The sequence below is a fragment of the Talpa occidentalis genome, unplaced genomic scaffold (genome assembly GCF_014898055.3).
Source record: "Talpa occidentalis isolate TD23 unplaced genomic scaffold, MPIMG_talOcc4v2.1 talOcc4.4, whole genome shotgun sequence".
Classification (NCBI taxonomy): Eukaryota; Metazoa; Chordata; class Mammalia; order Eulipotyphla; family Talpidae; genus Talpa; species Talpa occidentalis.
Genome location: NW_023604295.1, coordinates 134,488,797 through 134,508,299, shown reverse-complemented (window position 1 = coordinate 134,508,299; position 19,503 = coordinate 134,488,797). Strand labels below are relative to the sequence as shown.

At 40.9% G+C, this 19,503-nt stretch overlaps 1 protein-coding gene across 1 annotated transcript; it reads left to right on the top strand.

Moving 5' to 3' along the window:
- Positions 1–1,796: 1,796 nt before the first annotated feature.
- On the top strand, positions 1,797–17,004 carry LOC119257969 (histone PARylation factor 1). Its single transcript, XM_037526431.2, has 8 exons — positions 1,797–1,911; positions 5,247–5,406; positions 7,407–7,596; positions 9,023–9,121; positions 11,708–11,858; positions 13,950–14,037; positions 15,321–15,493; positions 16,756–17,004. The coding sequence occupies exons 1-8, from the start codon at positions 1,864–1,866 to the stop codon at positions 16,885–16,887; spliced, it is 1,041 nt and encodes a 346-aa protein (XP_037382328.1). The 5' UTR covers positions 1,797–1,863; the 3' UTR covers positions 16,888–17,004.
- Positions 17,005–19,503: the final 2,499 nt, after the last annotated feature.

Sequence of the window (19,503 nt, the reverse complement as noted above, 5' to 3'; positions counted from 1 at the left end):
TCACCAACAGGGCGGTGATCTACATCTGGACTCAGCCTCATTCCTAAGTAGATAGACCATTAGTTTTGTTTTTAAACTATATAATCGTATTTTTTATTAACTACTTTTTACCTATACTATATTTTAATTATTACAGGGTTTAGTAATGTTTCATTTGAGTCAGCCTTGTTTTAAGGATTTCATATGATTTTTTAATTAACAAGCAATGACCTTTATAGAAGAAAGAAGGAAGTTTAGAAAGACAATAAGGGATTAAAGTTCTAGAAAGACGGGATAAGGTTTTTTAGCATTCTTGTAGTGGTTCCTGGTGATCGTTATTTTTTGATAAGCTTCTGTCTTTTCAGGGAACTTCGCTGTACTTCCCCTGCTTCAGGGTGTTTTGCTGTTCTCCCCTGCCGGACCTAGGGACCGTGGCGAAAGCCACTCCTAAAGGTCACTGCAGGGGGAGGTGCAGCAGGTATGTCTTCAGAGGGTTTTGCTGTTCTCCCCCTGCCTGCTGGTTGCCCAGCCAGACCTAGGGACGGTTAGCCCTAAAGGTCACTGCAGGGGGAGGTGCAGCAAAAAGGAGAGTGTAAAATCAAGAAAAAAAGGAGGCAATTGAAGAAATAGAGACTCCATCTTGGGAATGAGGCATAGCCTATTCCCAAATGGGCAGTGAGGGAGAACCAGGACATCAGTTGAATGCAGTGCCTCTCAACTTTGAGCTGCAGAAGGGATGCAGATTCTGATTCAGTAAGTCTGGGTGGGGTCTGAGAATCGGCATTTTTAGCAAGTTCTTAGGGTGCTAATGTTCTACTACATTTTATGGATTATCAACAGAATCCAATAAAACATCCAAATGTTAATGTGAGAATAATTTTGACCAATGTTAACAATTAAGAGGATACTCCTCTCCATGACCACAACCAATGGGTGCAAGCCAATGAGCCAAGGTCCAGGGGGACTGGCCCAGTGAACAACATCTAAAAAGCTGTGTCACGGCAAATCAGTAACTTCAAAGAAAAACAGACTCTAAGTCTCATGACATTGCTAAACCTTCCAATTCCTAGAAGACAAGGCTCTAAATAGGGTATATTTAAACAACCCTCCTTATTGTCCCCAATGCCTAGATAACATCAAATGGGTGGGTTAACCAGACACCTCCCGGGCTTTTTCTGTAAAAATCCTTTAAAATGTAAAATGTTCTCCTTAAAAACTGTACAAAATCCTTATTATGATATTCCAAATTTAAACAATTTGCCCCGCACTATCTGGAGACTGTTCCTGGGCTCGAGCCCTCAGTCTTAATTCTTTAATAAATTCACTTCTTACTTACCTCCATCTACTTAAGCCCACAAGACCAAACAGTCAAATTATATAACAAGACTAGACAAAGAAGGAGCGAGAAAAAAATTGATTTACTTCTGGGAGATAATTAAGGATGGACTGGAGTCAAGTAATAAGAAAAGACAGAAAGAAAAAGAGTAATCATTCAAATAAATATAAATGAAGGAAAAACAAGGCAGGGGCTGGGCTGAGAGAGGCACCATACATCCAGTTTTGCCAGGACAACACCTGAGGAGGAAGGCCCGACCTTCCTCACGTGCCTGGAGCTGCACAGGTTGCAGACAACGTGGGAGCGAGGACTAGGCCCCCCGCCCCCGCCCCCGCCCCGCCCCGCCCCGCCGCCCCGCCCAGGGGCGGAGCCTCAATGCCACGCCCCGCTCGGCGTCAGGGGGCGGGACGTGGGCGTGGTCTTCCCCTTAAACGCGCGCTGCCCGACCTCGCGGGCTTTCCGATTGGTGGCTCCTCGACCCGGAAGCAGTCGGCGGCGCCCGGAAGCGGCGGCGGGACGCGGGAGTCCTCGCGGGCTGCGGCTGCAGGATGGTCGGCGGCGGCGGGAAGCGCAGGCCCGGCGGGGAGGGGCAGCAGGTACTGCCGCAGAGGCTGTGCGGGCTCCACGGAGTGTTTAGGTGATAGCCCGGGCTCGAAAATCCAGCCTTCTGCGCTCGTTCTGTTGCCTCGGCGCGCCTGCGGTGTGCCCGGGTCGGCGGGCTGCTCGGGGGACCCCGGCCAGGGCCGCTGCTTCCCGCCCGGCGGGGGTTTGTTCCCGGGGAGCGGCCCTTTGCATCATGCCCTGCCCGCCTCCGGGCGTGGCTCACCAGCCAGAATGATTGGAGGGCGGGCACGGAACGCGGCCGCCCCTGCCCAGCCTAGAGCCCCAGCCTGGGGAGGCGGAGTCTACGGGAATAAACATTTTTTTAAAAAGGTTTATTTATTTATGCATGCAAGAGCTGGGGTACAGGCCAGAGGTGGGGGTGAGAGGATTCACCAGAACAGGCAGACTGACTGAAATACCCTGCTGAGGGGAGCAGTGGGGGAGTCAGGAGAGGTCTGCTGCGCCATGTGGGTTGCTCCCTGGCCTGCCGGGGGATCGAACTCGTGTTGCAGAGGCTGCGGACTGCTTCATAGTTCAGTGCTTAACTCTTTGCGCCACCAGGGAGGCCCCGGAGTAAACATTTTAATGTAACTTCTGTTTGGCATTATGTGGCTGATGTGTAGTAAGTGCCGTGGAAACACTGGTGGAGGGTTTAATAAGACCCAGGCAGATGTTAAGGAAGTATTTTAGGGGAACGCAACAGTTTGCAATGGTTCTTGAAGGCTGAAACGTGAGTAAGGAATCCCGAGCCATAGGAAGCACATATTGCAGGGGAGAGTTCGACCTGCCTGGAGCTTGGGAAATGGGAAAGTAAGAGGAGCTTGATCATAAAGACACCACAATGGAGTGCAAAAAGTAAATGCATTTTTAATGCTTTTATATGGTTTTCAGAAGATCTGAAACTCGTAAACTAGCATTGTGATTAATGAAGTTGTAGACAAATTACTCTGGCTGCATTTTAAAGGATGGAGTGACACGGTGTTGGAGGTTTTAGTTAACTTACAAGGTCCTGGTTCTGAGCATTTTTTCTACTGGGTATGCTTTCAAGGAACACAGGGAGAGAGGATATGTACAGCCTCTAAGGGAGACAGCTGCTCTAAATTCTAGTTTTTGGGGGTGCTGAACAGGTGTGAAGTAAGGCAGGGTTAAAAAACTTACCCTTAGGTAGAGCAGTGAACTACAATAACAAAAAGGAAGATAAGCCTGTAGTGACTAAAGCTAACAATTAGGGCGTCTGTGTGTATGATGTGCTAGGACTTTCTGTTTATTTTTAGAAATAACTTAATCTTCATAACATCCTTATAGGTACTACATACCAGGTTTTGCAAATAAGAAAACAGGTTCAGAGGGTTAAGTAATTTGCCCCAGGTGTCAGCGCTGGAATCGGTCAGTAGCCAATCCAGGCAGCCTAATAATTATGCAAAACTGCCTTTCAGCAAGAAGACTTTTCTTGCAAACATCTTGAGTTTGAGCTGCTTTCAACAACTAACCCAAGATGGTTATAAAAACAGAAGAGAGGACTGATAGGTTAGGACCCGAAAGGTTTCTACTGGTACATATTTGTAGTTGGAGAAGCAGCATGAAGTGGTTGAATCTGTGCTCAGGACCCAGTCCCCTTGAGTTTAAATCCCTTTCCTTCTGCTTTCTAGTTAAGGACCTACAAGAAGTTAACTTAAGTTTTCTCACCTGTAAAATGTGGATAATAGTATCTAGTTCATAAGGTCGTTGTGAGAATTAAATTATTTTAATGATAGGAAGTGCTTAATACAGTGACTTTGCAGATAGTAAGTGCTCAGTATTACTATATTGCCTACCATTACTCTTTACTGTTTTTAACATACATTTTTGGACCCATATTTCAATAGACTTGTTGAATTTATTTTTAGGACCTCAGATACATTATAATCCTTGGCATATAGTCTTTGGCATAATAAACTGTTACCATTAGTCAGTGCATGATCCTCTTTGACCTTATTTGTTTAATACTATATAACAAGAACTATTACCCAGCCCCAGCACTGAGGCACTGGTAACACAGTTTTACATCAACCTATGTGTTCCTCCCTGGCCTTTCTAACTTCCTCTTGTCACTCACATTCACTGTAGGTACCATACTGAATTTTGTTTCCCTGGCTTTTTTGTGGCCCTTATCACCTGTGAGTATGGGTAAACTGTATTTACTTGTTTTGGAACTTCATAAAAAGGCTATCTTGCTACATATAATCTTCAAGAACTTTTTTTCTCTTCATTATTTTCTTAAGACAAATGCATATTGTGTATAAGTATCTTTCCTTTTTCAGAAGTATAATCATTGTTTGAAAGTCCAGTAACTACCCATTCTCCTGTCAGTAGGCATTTCATTTGTTCTAGCTTGTGCTTATAGACTAGACACTGCTATCAAGAACACTCTGTATCATCTGATTTCTAAATACATTTTGTAGACTTTGATGCATAGTCACATCAATAACTTAAACCTATTGGAAAATAAGAATATGAGTATGAGAAATATCTGGCTCAGTCTTGTGCTTTTGATATTTTGGGCCAAGTAAGTCTTTATTAAGGAGTTGTCCTGTGCATGGTGGGATATTTAACAGAATCCCTGGCTTCCACCTCACTAAAGTCCAGTAGTACACACCCCCAACCCTGTTTGTGACAACCAAAAGGGTATTCTAACATGACTAAATGTTAAATAATTGGATTGTTGAGTCAGAGTTTAGTGCTATTTTGCTAGCTTTGTTAGGGACTGTTGATGCTTAACTTTGTAAACTCTTTTTATCCGGAATATCAAAAGGTAGGTATTTTTAAGTTGAAGTCTGAGTAATTGTGAGTAGCCCAAGCACAGTTCTGGTTGGGCTTTGCTGGAGAAACTAACCAGCAAACTGGTAATCCCACTATATCCAGTTATTTCTGACAGCTTGCTTCTGGTGTGATCACTGAACTGACTTAAACAAAAGGCATGATGACATCTTGTTCACCAGAAGAGGGCAAAGCTTGCCTTTTCATTATCCCTCTTTTTCAACTCTTTACCTTTTATTTTGAATTTTTTTTTTTTTTTTTTTTTTTTTTTTTTTTTTTGTCTCTTGTGTTTCTGTTATCTTAGAGAAATATATTTGAAGACTTGCATTGTGGGTCCCTCTTGGCCACTATATATTGAAAGCTGTCTTTCTTTTGTCCAAAAGAATCCCCAGGTTTTATTTAGAAATACCACTGACAGAGTGTTAAAGAAAACATTGTTTAGTGGTGAGTGAACGGAAATGACCGATATTATGCAGGGAAACTTAATTGGAATTACTTTTGGAGAACCAAAGTTTTATGTATCAATTTTCAGGTTGAAAAGGCAGTTGATGTGAAGAAGAGTAAATCCTGTGAAGCTGATATCTCCAGGGACCTTCGAAAAGAGGTAGAAAATCATTATAAGCTTACCCTGCCTGAAGATTTTTACCACTTCTGGAAGTTCTGTGAAGAACTTGACCCTGAAAAGCCAGCTGGTAAGTTGCTACAGAATCATTGTGCTTCTACCAGTGGAAAGACAGTAGGAAACTGAACTCAGAATCCAAATAGTTAATAGAAAAGGAAATTTTCCAAAGATGTTTCATATACAAGAAACATAAATCAATGCTGTGATGTATTGGGAAAGATAAACAATATCACATGTTTTAATGGAGGTTTGAAGGAAAGTAAGTACTTTCATATGTTACAGGAGTTTCAGTATGTCTCAGCAGTTCTACTTCTCAGAACTGGCCTTATGGATTATAGATGAACCAAGAGTTAATGTTTAGCTATATTTTTAGGAACAAAAAATGGGGAATGATATACATGTCCATCATAATACATTTATTCAGTGGATATTCATTATTTTAAAAGAATGAGGCAAATTTTTAGTCACTGATAAAGAATCATACCAGAAAGATTTTAAGTGGAAAGAAAAGAGTATGTGCTACCATTAATATTTTTTTAAAAAAGTTAAGGAAACACATCTTTGTGTACTTTCTGTGTGCTTAGACTAGCTCAGAAAAAATACACAAGAAACAGAATGGTAACTTCCCACCCTTTTGTAATGTTTAGATGTTGGAACTCATAAGTGAGGGGTAAGGAGCAGGACTCACCTTCACTTGATGGAAAGGTATTTGGGGAGGTATCTTGTGATTTTTGGCAAGATATCAAAACACCCATATAGCAACATCTTTCCAACTACTCATGACTGAACAAACATGGATTAACCATGACGTTCATTGAAGCATCGTTTAGGATAGTGAAAAAAAAAATTGGAAACAGTAAATGTCCTCAGTAGTAGACTAGATACACGTATATAATGGAGTGTCATGCTATTAAAATGTTAAAAAAAAATACTAGCATGGAAAATTATCCAGGAAACTTGAGTACAGGATGGAGGACCAAGAAAGATTGCAATACCATATGATCTCCCTTTAAAATAGCTATATATTTATATATCATGTCTATAGAGGGGGAAAATGTATTTTTAATATATACCAGACTAGTGACCTTGTTATTTCTGGCTAATGTCTCCATACCTTTAGCTCACTTTGTTACTACTTTCAAGAATTTTCTTTCTCTCACATCCCATACATTCCTACAGGACTCCTGTTTTCTTTTTTTTAAAGATTTATTTATTTATTTATCATTTATACAAGCACTGGGTACAGTCAGAAGCGCAGGAGGGTGAGAGAATTCACCAGAGCCAGAGCGGGGAGCAGAGCAGGCAGAAGGACCGAAGTACACTGCTGAGGGGAGCAGCGGGTGGCAGGAGAGGTCTGCGTGCCATGTGGGACCCTCCTCCAGTGGCCAGGGAGCAGCCGGGGATCGAACCGGCGCTGCAGAGGCTGCGGGCAGCTTCGCAACCCAGCGCTCAACCGCTGCGCCACCAGGGAGGCCCTCATCTGATGTTTTATAAGTGTACGTTTGACTCTGGTTTTATTTAATACTCCCTCTGTGATGCGCATATAGAAAAGGAAGATTGAATCATCAACAATTCAGGTTGGTAATATAGATTGCCAAGGAAGCAAGGGAATGGAGAATAATAATTAGGTACCTGAGGAAAAGAGAAGGGATGGAAGTGTTTTCATTAAATACATTTTTAATTAAATGTTACCTTCCTTAATGCACACTCATTTGCTGTCTTGTCTCTCTCTTAATCAGGGTATGTTACAAGTATTTGACGCTCATGATATCCTAGTGATAAGACAGTGCCTGAAGGAATACAACACTCTTGCTTTCACCCAAATAACCAGGAATGTTTAGCCTATTTCAGGGGTAAAATTAAGAGGAATTCGTAAACGTGTCAGTGCCATATTATCACTGCTCTGATTTCCTTTCATGAATGTTCACAGCTAACATCTTCACATGTAACTGATGATTCTTTTATGTTAGAAACTCTTTGAGACAATTACTGAGAAATGTTTACTAGCGAACGGCATTATTTTCTCTTTGCTGCGAGAAAGTTATTGTCTAAAACTTACTTTACTTATAGATTCACTTTCTGAAAGCCTTGGACTTCAGTTAGTGGGTCCTTATGATATCCTGGCTGGAAAACATAAAATGAAGAAAAAACCAGCAAACCTGAATTTTAACCTTCACTGGCGATTTTACTATGATCCTCCTGAATTCCAGACCATTATTATTGGGAACAAAAAGCCCCAGTTCCACATGGGGTATTTCAGGTAAGGGATCTTTTCTCTACAACAGCTACCGCTCTTGTAACAGTGTAAATAGACATTCAGTGGCTTCCCAAGCTGAAGGGCTTATTTTCCTCATAGTGGCAGGTGTACGGTGGGCCTTCTGTTGCCAATCTAACCTACTCCAGGACAGGTGAACTTTTTAAGGGTAACATCACTGCTTTTTCCTTGGTGGTTAAGCTTTTTTTCCCTTTTGGATTCACAAGAGCTTTTTTAGCCCAAGAAAAATAATTTAAAAGCTGCTGCTGCTGTGACTTAAATGAGCCACATGCTTCCAAGGACTAGAGAGATTGTTAAGCACTCCAGAGTCACAGACAAGTCCTGCCACTTATTATCTGGATGACCTGTAGCAGTCACTAGTGATTGACTTCCTGTGTCTGTATTTTCTCTTACAAAAATGAGGGTCATAATTATGCAGAGCAGACCTGATAGGAATATTGTAAAGATTAAATGAACACAAGCTGGATGCTTAGAATGCTAAGAAGTAACAGTAGGTTAAAGGAAACAGTATGTTGTCCACTTGCAGCAGTGGAGATGCTGTTGTGTAAAGTAAACTGTCAGGTAAAGGAGGAAGGAGGGAAGAATTGTTAGCAGCAGCTTGCACACGCAGGGCTGAGAAGCAGACTACATGACTGCTTCTGGCTTTGCTGTTAATTGCTAGGACCTTGTCTGAGTCACCTCTATTTTTTTCCTATTGTAAAATAAAAGAATGTTATATATGTGAATTGGATTCTTTCAGCTCTGCTTTATAATTCTGTCTGGGGTTTTTTGTGTGTTTCTCCCACCTTTTGTTTTTTTAAGTAGACTATAAAACTAGGGTAGAGATTATCCTGTGTAATTTTCCCTACTTCTTTGAAGAGGCTTTATCCACCCACCCACCCCCAGCTTTGTGTTTAGGTATAAAAGTAACTACGCCTTAAAGAATCTTAATTTTAGGTTCTGTTATATAAATCCAGATTTGTCATAGATAGTCCCAAGGATCTTAGGGCCTAAATTCATCCTAATTTTTTTTTTTTTTTTTTTTTTATAGAGGCATGCTTTATTTATTTGTTTGTTTGTTTGGTTGGTTATACATGCACCGGGTACAGTCAGAAGCACGGGAGGGTGAGAGAATTCACCAGAGCCAGAGCAGGGAGCAGAACAGGCAGAAGGACCGAAGTACACTGCTGAGGGGAGCAGCGGGCGGCAGAGAGGTCTGCGCGCCATGTGGGACCCTCCTCCGGTGGCCGGGGAGCAGCCGGGGATCGAACCGGCGCTGCAGAGACTGCGGGCAGCTTCACAACCCAGCGCTCAACTGCTGCGCCACCGGGGAGGCCCTCATCCTGATTTTTTAAAAATGCAGATATAAATTGTTTTCTATAGACTCAAAAATTATGGGCAGCTAAATTTTTAATACCTTTTGCTTAAACAGGGATTCTCCTGATGAGCTTCCTGTATTTGTTGGTACAAATGAAGCAAGTAAAAATTGTGTAATTCTTCAAAATGGAGATAATGTGTTTGCTGCAGTCAAGTAAGAAAATTTTTATTTCACTCCCTCTCCTATTTATAATTGTTTACAATTTTCATGCACTAAAGGGAATTGCAGTAACTCCAAATGGTAGAATTCTAGAGATCATGTCTATGACTTTTGCAGGTAGTATTATCCACACTTTTATTTTTCACCAATAGATGTATCTCCTATGTAACTTACTGTTTTGTCTCATGAAATTGTTATCTTAATCTCAGTTGTCCTATGGCAAAATCAAAAGATGTTTTAGACATCTTATTTTAAATACCATCATTAAGAGTTCATTTTAAGAACCCATTGTATGTAGTTCAAACAGAAAGACTTAATACTCTAAAGCAGAGTCCTTGGAAGGGCTAATGGAGAGCTGAGCCTCCAGGAATTACCGGGGTGTGACAGAAGTAGCTCACCAATGGATTTTCAGTCTCTGCCACCATCAGGAAGCTGGAAATCAAGAACTGTGACAACGAGTAGCCCCTGGCTCACATTGTCTCTGATAGAACCTGTGCCAGTGAACTGGATGCCCTGCCCTCTGCCTCTCAACCCCCCGGAAGTCAAGGACCAGCCACTGGGATTCCGCTGCAGCTGCTGTGCTACATCAGGTGTTTCTGTCTGTGCTCACTGGGGGAAACGGCAGAAGCACAAGCTCTTCTGCCTTTCCCTTTTCAAAGAATTGCATCTGCTTGGGAGACACTTGGTCCTGTGTGGAGTCCGAGCTGAAGGTAGTGTGGGAGATGCAGGTGCTCTCAGATGGAAGGGGCTTGGTGTGGGACTGAGTGAGCCAGTCCACGCTCTATTAGCACAGGCATGATGAGAAGCCCTAAGTCAGCAGCTGTGCAGTTTATATTGTAATAAAGTGAAGAAAATAGTTTAATATTAAAGTATATAGATGTTTTTATGTGAGCTATTTTAATTCCTTTTAAAAAGACTGTTATTCCCTATGTCTTAAAGTACAGGATTTCAGTCAACAGAATTTAAGTCTGCCTAGTGTACCCACTGGACTAATGTGTACACACCAGTAATTCTAAAGAGTGACGACATTGTGGATGTCGAAAAAGGGCTCTTTCTCTTCTGATGCCTCTGAGTTTTATATAAAATGTTGCTGGGTATTTATGATTGACATAGTTCTTCTAAGCCCTTTAGATGCATCATTCAACTTAAATTGTGGCATCTTTATCTGAAACCGTAGTTTACTTGCATAGTGCCTCTCACACCAGATGTCAATCCCAGGCAGTGGCTTTCTTGTGAATAGTACCTGCCCATAGTGCTCCATAAATTTATTCATTCTACAGATATTTGGGCATGCAAAACCATCCGTTTGTTTTATTCATCTAATTAAAAATCTTCTTTTAAAAGAAAGAGGTGGTCATTTGAAAATAGGGGAAAACAGCCACTAAGTACCTTACATAAGTGGTGGGAATCCTCAGAGGGGATATTTTATCCAGGCCTAGAACTTACTAGAAAGAATGGGCAGGAAGGGTTTATAGGTGAGGGAACAGTGTGTGCGGTATGAAAACGACTAGCACCAACTACTTGAAGGCCCACACACCCAAGATGTTAAGGAAGATGAATATTAACATACATGGGCCTGACATCAACACTTGGCCCTTTAAATGTGAACATATTGTCTTGATACAATTGGCTGTGATTGAAGGTAATATATGTACATGAGTGCTGTAATCGGAGGACCATGATTTTAGTGGTTTCAGCTTCTATGGCACCTCAGTCTGCTCTTACTAGCTTTATAAACTTGGGCAAGTTGATTATCATCCTGTAGGCCTCAGTACCCTGATGTGTAGAAGGGCGGAAAGGATAGCACCACTACAACTACTCTAAGCCCCTTACAGTCCCCAGCCTATGACAAACTCTCAAGTGATAGCAGTGAATAGAAGTGAATTTCCTCCTGGGAATCTGGTAATGGCTCTGGAGGAAGAGGATCATCTTGTGTTTTGGACTGAGTGCTGGTTTGGCTCTTTATTTTACTCTTGACCTTCTGCTCTGCTAGTAAAAATCTTAACGTTCTCATAATAAAACATAATACTGCTTCTGCAACTGGCATTACTGTATTATACCATTCACATGACCTTTAAAAAGCACTTTGGATTGTACTTTTGTATAAGCTTATAAAGTAATTTTGCTTTTGTTTTGTATTTTCTAAATTTACCAAACTTAAATCTGCTGATCTTAAGTCTTGTAACAATTCCCTGGTTCTTTACAAATAAAAGCATGTTTGTGTCAACATGCAGGTTTTTTTGTGTTGTGCCAGAGCAGTGTGCCTTATCTCGATATCAAGTGATGCAACCTGGCTGAATCTCAGCTTTTTAAATATCCCTTATGTATTTATTTTAGACATTAGCGGTAATGCAAACTCAAATCATGTTTGCTGTTTCTGTGACTGACAGCTTTTTATTAATACTGCTTTTCCCTTGCCTGAGGAAGTCTCCTAGGGATTCTGAGAGAACTGTTGGTAATTTCTCTGCAGTCTCAGTCTTGCATGGAATTTGATGTTTTTAATTTAGCTCCCTTAACTTTCAAAGGTCCATGTACTCACAGTGGCCAGCAACATAATGAGGGCTTTTACTTCTTTTTCAGGTTATTTTTGATGAAAAAACTTAAAGAAGTAACAGATAAAAAGAAAACTAATCTCTTGAAAAATATAGATGAAAAACTTACTGAAGCAGCGAGAGAACTGGGGTACTCACTGGAACAGAGAACCATGAAGATGAAGCAGAGAGATAAGAAAGTATGATTTCATCTGCTAGTCTCTTCCTATTTTCAATAGGGTTTTTCTTCTGTTGCTTCCTTCCCACCTGCACCTTATCCTTCTCTTTTCTAGCTGTCTCCTATTGAGAACTGGATGCCCCCCAATTCAGACTCCCTGGGGCTGCCAGATACCTCCCCCCAGGAGGGAGGGCAGCACCCAGGTGCAGTTCAGCGGCCTCTAGTGGAGTGTGAGCTAAGTCACTTGATGCCACACTGCTACTGTGGTTGCATAACTAATGAAAGTGTTCCCCATTCCTTTAATCTGATTTTATTAGTAACTGATTTCATAGAATTGAGTGGAAGCTACTTTGCAGGCTGTGTTTCTTTCCCTTTGTTAATAGCTAAGGTCTGTTGATTTAGTGCAAGGTGTTTTGGAGAGGCAGTTTTTCTAAAGTATGCCTTAGAGAGCTTTAGCCATAAGCTGCTTTTGAGAGACAGTATGTATTATTTCTCCAGAAACTGTATATAAGCAGCCTCTTCCCTTATTCCATCAACATTTTCTTTGTGTCTCTCCTAATGTGTGCAGCAAGCATGGAGTATTTGGTAAAGTGGGACATACTTCTGTATTGGATCCTTGTGGTTTTCACGTACACATTAACAAGAAAGCTAAAGACTGAAACAAGGGTTATGGATGAAATAGCTGTTGCAGACTCTTTAGTCAAAGCCTTGTTTTATTTTTCTACCATCAACTATAATTTCAGAGTAGATTGGCTTAATTCTTCCCCATAACTAGAAATGATGTGGGGTTTTTAATTTTGTAGGAATGTTTGTCCTGGTCCCCTGCCCAAACTAGACAAACTAAGAAAAATTACATTACCAATTCTCTAGATGTTGACATGTAAAAATACTGGATCCCTCAACAGTCACTAATCTATTAATTTTATGCCTATACTACAGATATTTTTCATCAGTTGTTTTGTTTTAATTTTGCACTTGGGTTTTTGTGTCAAATCTACATGGTTTTATTATTAGATTAAATCCTGAAATTCAACTACAGTTATTTTGGTAGAAAGAGTAAAGCATAGGGGCATCCCTGGTGGTGCAAGGGGTTAAGACACAACCTATGAAGCTGTCCACAGCCACTGCACCATGAGTTCAATCCCCGGCCAGGGAGCAACCCACATGGCGTAGCAGACCTCTCCTGACTCACCCGCTGCTCCCCTCAGCAGTGTATTTCACAGTCTGCCCCCACAACACACACCTCTGGCCTGTACCCCAGTTCTTGTATGCATAAATAAATCTTAAAAAAGAAGAAAGCATAACTATGACTTCCCAAATGGTGAGCAGTTGAGAAATTGTTCTGAATATTCTGTCCCTTCTGGTAGCTTAGTAAAGATAATGAAACAAGACAGTGGGGACTCTAGAGTGAAATGTTTCAGAGGCCGATGAGATATTTGGGGACTGTGTCCTTTTCTTTCAGGAATTTCCATTGCAGCACAAAAAGAAATGGGTGTTAAGACTTAAGAATAATTCCACTAGTGTAAATTTAAAAAAGAACAGACTGGACGTGTCTGATGGTCGTTGTGGTTGAGCCTGTCTTTGAAGAGTGGAGCTTTGAAGTTCAGCACTTGAAAGCTCATGGGTTAAGTCACTTGCCTCCATAAAGGCCACCACAAAACTAGAAACTGCCCTATTTTGGGGGAAGTTACACACACAATTCTGAATTTTCCAAGTGAAAATACGGAGCTTGAATTTTAGCAAGACGGTTGAGATGAATTCCATCCTACCACATCTTCCTGCTATCTTCCTTCCAGGCTCAGCTCCTGTCTTCTACCTAGAAGATACTTGGAAGCTGATCCTCCTATTAATAGGAGTTCTTTCCTAAATCAGGCTGCAGATTTCTACATGATTGATAGGATTAGTAAAAGTCAATGATTTCATTGTCTTCCTTATTTTGACTACTACTTTTAGCTAATTTAAAGGAAAGAAATGTTAAACTTTTGACTTGGAGTCCAAATTACTGAAATGTTATTACATTTTCACAAAATCGTTTGTGTATATACTTTGACGGGGAGATTTTTGTTTTTATCTTTTTACCGTGATTAAATTTTATCTTTTTTCTTTTATTTAGGTCGTGACAAAGACCTTTCATGGTGCAGGTTTGGTTGTCCCAGTAGATAAAAATGATGTTGGGTACAGAGAGCTCCCTGAAACAGATGGTAAGGTGTAGCTTAATGTAAACATGTGCATATGTGAATGTATGTTAATATATGTGAAGCAAGGCTTCCCTTCTATTGAGAAGTAGGTTTATACATCAGCCTTGAAATGATAAGCACTGATTTTTTTTTTTCTGAAGACACAGTAAGGTCACAAAGCTTATATAAAAGGTTTAAACCTGATAAACCAGTCACTACTTTTATTTTCAGGGCCATAAGTGATAAACGTCATCATTTGTCTAATGTGATATACCTAAGGTGGGCAAGAGAATACGTCTGGTGACCTCACATAAAGCATGCATTCTGTGTGGCAGTCACAGATGAATCTCTTGGGTGATATCACAGAGCAGGTTACAAGCCCTCGTATATCTTCACCACCCTTGCTAATCATACCTTCTATTTTTGGTATCAGAATTGCATAGAACTTAAAATCACGTTATCATTCTTAGGTGTGATGGTTAGTGTTTTAACCAACCCTCTATTCCCCCAGTAGAGCAGCCACTTTGCCCAGAAAAGATAATGAAACAAGATAGTGAAGACAGTTGGTTTGAGTAATATTCATTCTTTCCCTTACTGGCGTGTCTGTCCTCAAGGTAGTAGTTTAAAAGGTCTTTGCTGTGATTTACTACCTTCCTTCTCATATACATCCTGACAGCTGATGCCCATTGGCATCCTGAAAGTAGTGAAGTGTTGAAATGCTATAATGTTTTCAACCAGTGGTGTTTTAAATTTAGGTAAATGTTAGAAATCTTCTGTATATTCCTACCTCAAATTACACTTTTGCCGTGGCCATACTTTTCCCCCACTTCGATAAAGGGGTTAATGTTGCAATGATTTCTTGCCTCCTGACATTCCTATATTTTTCATTTATTTTTATGTAGTCCAGCTCCAAATACAGTGCAATGACTAGCCCAGGGATGGACCACAGAGGTCTTTGTTGTCACATTGTTTTTTCTTTCCAACCATTTAAAAACACTGTGTGAGGGTAGTTAAAAGCAGGGAGTGGGTCTACTTTGACCATAGGTCACAGATCCCTGAAAATATTTGAATGCTTATATAAAAATCACATCTACTCACTATGTCAGTCATATTTTGCTAATATAGGAAATTTTTGGTAAGCCATCTTTATGTTTAGATTTTAAGGAGGAAAATATATAATTGAGATTATTATAAATTATAGTGCCAACCAACGTGGCATTAGTTATGAGTATAAAAGTTACCTGAGGAAAACTGGCATACAGTCTTTTTATCCTTGAAGATGGTTGTAAGTAATTGCTTTCTTTCAGCTGACCTCAAGAGAATCTGCAAGACTATTGCTGAGGCACCAAGTGATGAGGAGAGACTGAAAGCTTTTGCTCCCATTCAGGAAATGATGACTTTTGTGCAGTTTGCTAACGATGAATGTGATTACGGCATGGGGCTGGAGTTGGGAATGGACCTCTTCTGTTATGGCTCACACGTGAGTAAAAAAACCCCACCTCCCAGACATCAAACCTCCCTCACCCCCTTGCAGCCCTTCCCCCCTCCCCCCCCCCCAGGTTTGTCTGCACATTTATGCCCCCAAGTTCTAGCATGGATAGGATTTACATTCAGCTTGTGTTTCAAAATGAACTTCTTGGAGTGATTTTTTTATCAGTTGTCCTTGTATTCTGGCAAAGGTGAAAAGCCAAGATTATTTATCAGGTTTATATGAAAATGAATTTACTTAATAGACATAAAGGATGTGCCTTGTAGTTGGCATGTGGGTAGAAAGGAACATATACCTTTTCTAGGGCTCCATTTGTCTGTTGTGGCTGGAGGTCTTTGTTCTTGTGCTTAAATTTCTGGATGAAGAATAAATACTATTTTCAAAATGGGAATTTGCATTTCCGACAAGTTGCCAGGTCTGGCTGGTGCCACTGGTCCAAGGAGTATATTCTGTGAACTCTGCTCTAAACTGTATCACTGCCTTTCTCTGTCTACCTCATATACGGTTACCAGCAAAAATAATCAAGATGTGTAATAGCCAGATGAGTCACTGACCAACCACAATAGCACTTGGCCTGCCAGAAGGGACCCAGTTGTAAATAGAGCCATAAAATGTGAACTAGCTTAATAGGAAATGTGATGTTTGTGAGAACCAAGTAATATATAAGAATAAATGAAAAGACTCAGCACAGTGCTTACCACCGAGTAAGTGCTACTCAATATTTATCAGCAACGAAAGCACTGCCAGTTTTTCTGCTCATGTATATGTAATGGCAATAGTCTTGAAATCATTTGATATACCCAAGGTAGCAACTTGATGGATGGAGGGGTTACATGGTGGGTGGGGGGAAGAGAAGGAATTTGAAAATGAAAATAAAGGGGAATTTCATCACATTCAGCATACTTACTCTTAAAATATCAAAATCTTTAACTGGTGTGGATACACTGAAAAGTAGGAAGAAGCATTTGAGTGTATAATTTGGGGCAAAAGTTGATAAACCTTATCTAAAGAAATAGGGAAGCTTAAGTTTTAATCTCTTCTGAATTTTCTTCAAGATATGTCATTCGTCTTTTAGAGCTACAAGACCGCCTCTTAGAATGCCAGGTGCCTCTCTCAAAATTAACTGTTTCTAAATCAATTGAGATAGTCATTAAAGTGATTTGAAGACACATTTTGCTAAGCAAATGCTTTTTCAATATACTTTACTAAGGTACCTTATATTCTCTGCTTAATGTTGTGTTTTTATTTTTCAGTACTTTCATAAAGTTGCTGGCCAGCTTTTACCTCTTGCATATAATCTGTTGAAAAGGAATCTCTTTGCAGAAATTATTCAAGATCATCTGGCAAATAGAAGTAAAGAGAACATAGACCAACTTGCAGCCTGAGTGAGAACTGGCTTTCTTTGATATACAATATCTTAAAGCATTAGTGTTGAACTTGTGATTTTTGTTTTGTTTTTAAAGAATACAAAAAATAAATTGGAAACATTTACTAAAAACTTCCATAAGGCTCTTCTGGCCTAGTTTTCTTTTTTTCCAAATGCAGTAAAATGACAGTCAAAACATCCAAATGATGTGATCCTAATCACATTCTGGAAGACAACCAAAGTCATCCTCTTAATTTGCTATAGGCAGTCACTGCCTAACACCTGTGATAGCTCCCAGGAGTCCTAGTTCAATAAGGCAACAAAGAATTCTTCTGAAACTTCAATTGATAAAAACTGTAACTTTAAGGATTGGCTTTCTGGGTGGGAGGACAGAGGGAATTAAACTTAGACATGATAGTGCCTAGCACTCTCCCCAGCGGCTGACCCCAGATCTACTGAACTGCATTTTGACAGTGTCTTTAGATGACTCATGTACTCCTACAAGCAGCTCACTTGATCCAGCTGTCTCAAATGTATGGTACATTTGTAAGATTTTTTTCAGTGCTTTCCTATGATCAGTAGTAAGGATTCCAATAGGATTTCTTATCAAGGAACAAATTAAAGGGAACGAAAAAAGGACTGGCTTTTCATCCACTCCTTACATAAACATAACATGAATGTGTATCTTTAAAATGCTGGGCATATCAGAACCAAGACAATTTGGATACCAATGCTGCCAAGAATATGGCAGTTATAATTTGATACTATCAGGAGATAACAAACGTGGATTTCTAGCCCCAAACCCAACCAGTTGTGTCAAACAGTAATTTGTTTCAGGAAGTACTGATCTTCCAACAACTGAACACTTCACTAAAGACCAAACTTTTTACAGGATGCCAAGCCTTCCTTTCTTTCCTGTTTCCTTCATGAAAAGCAGTCAATTGAAACCTAGTTTATAAGTACATCTAACTAGGGCCTGGCCACTCTGGCTAAAGGCAGTTCCAGTCTACTTCTGTTCTCTGAGAACACCGTTTAAGTCCCTGAGACTCTTTCATGAATGTGGCATTTTGACCCAATCAGGGACATAACAGAAATCCATTACCCAATTCATATTGAGCTAAGCTCACTTTCAGGGCCTTAATGCCTGTCTGTAGAACCTCTGAATCACAGAATGCTATACCCAACAAAATAAGATATTGCTATAAACTGTATGTCTGCAGTGATAGCTACCTTTGCACTAGCTCCAACCTTACAGCTTAACATCATTCTGTCTAAATACTCCTGTCATAATTCTTAATTTCAGTACCTACAGAGCTTTCCAAGACCCTGAACTTCGCGGTTTACTCAATGACATAGACTAGAGGGTGACAAACTAGGGCCAAATCTGGCCCGCCCCTTGTTTTTGTAAAACACACCTGTTTGTTTATGTATTATATGTGGCTACAAAGGCAAAAGTGAGTAACTGGAAAGATTGGCCCACAAAACCTAAAATACTTACTGTCTGGCACTTAATCAGAAACAATTTGTTGCCCCTTGATCTGAACAGTGCCACATTTCAGCCACAAACTCCAAAGTTATACCCGAGAAACTGTCAGCACCAAGAATGAAATCCTCCCAATCTCAAGTATCCTGTTACCCAACATCACTCATCTTTTCACTTCTCTCCCCCTAATACCCTAGCTTTTAACAACTTTTCGATTCCATCATGCCCTATAAATCGCTACTCTGACAACCACCTTTTTTTCACGCTTCTAAACACTTTGTCTTGCTTCCCTCGTCACCTAGCCCATTCATCCCACCCCCTACACCCCCGGTATTACTACACAGCCTCCATTCCATTGCTCACCCGTTACCTGTACTTATGTTAGAACCTAAGCCTGATACAAAGCTGCCTACTCCTGCTACTGCTCCCAGGGGGCTGGAGAAAAAAATACAACTATGACAGCTGGTTTCATTTAAACCTCAAGTTGGCTGTGCTGTTTTCCATCAGTTCTACTTCCACATCTTTCCTCAGACAAGCCACTGCCCCTCCACTCCCTACCCCATTTGTTCACCAAGGAACTACAAAAATAGGGCCTCCCCTGGTGGTGCAGGCGGTGAGCGCCGCATTGTGAAGCTGCCCGCAGCCTCTGCAGCACGGGTCCGATCCTGGCCAGCCTGTGAGGGTCCCACATGGCGCAGCGGACCTTTCCTGCCTCACCCGCTGCTCCCCTCAGCAGTGTATTTCATCAGTCTGCCTGTTCTGCTCCCCACTCTGTCTCTGGTGAATTCTCTCACCCTCCCGCACATCTGGCCAGTACCCCAGTTCTTGTATAAATAAATCGATCTTAAAAAAAAAAACTAGAAAAATAACTTCCACAAAATCCCACCACGCTACCGCCCAGTACTGCATTTTCTCCTGGGCATGTTGCTTAATGGCCCAGTATGTGCCCAAGAGCCCCCCTCCCCTGGGACCTTGCCCCTCGCATCATCAGTTTCTCCCGTTGGACATTTCCCATCAACAACAACAAAATGCTCTCCTAGGTCTTACAACACCCCTTTTCTAAAAGCTTCTAGGTAGAAACTGCAATAGCTGCCTTCGTCTCCTTCCCATCTCCAGGCTTTTGCCTGATCCCTCTTTGGACAATTATCACGT

Excerpts from the sequence above, each read along its gene's own strand:
- LOC119257969 (XM_037526431.2), top strand. The coding sequence starts at position 1,864 with ATGGTCGGCGGCGGCGGGAAGCGCAGGCCCGGCGGGGAGGGGCAGCAG. Across the intron at positions 1,912-5,246 it reads CCGGCGGGGAGGGGCAGCAG|GTTGAAAAGGCAGTTGATGT; the intron begins GTACTGCCGCAG and ends ATCAATTTTCAG. Across the intron at positions 5,407-7,406 it reads TGACCCTGAAAAGCCAGCTG|ATTCACTTTCTGAAAGCCTT; the intron begins GTAAGTTGCTAC and ends CTTTACTTATAG.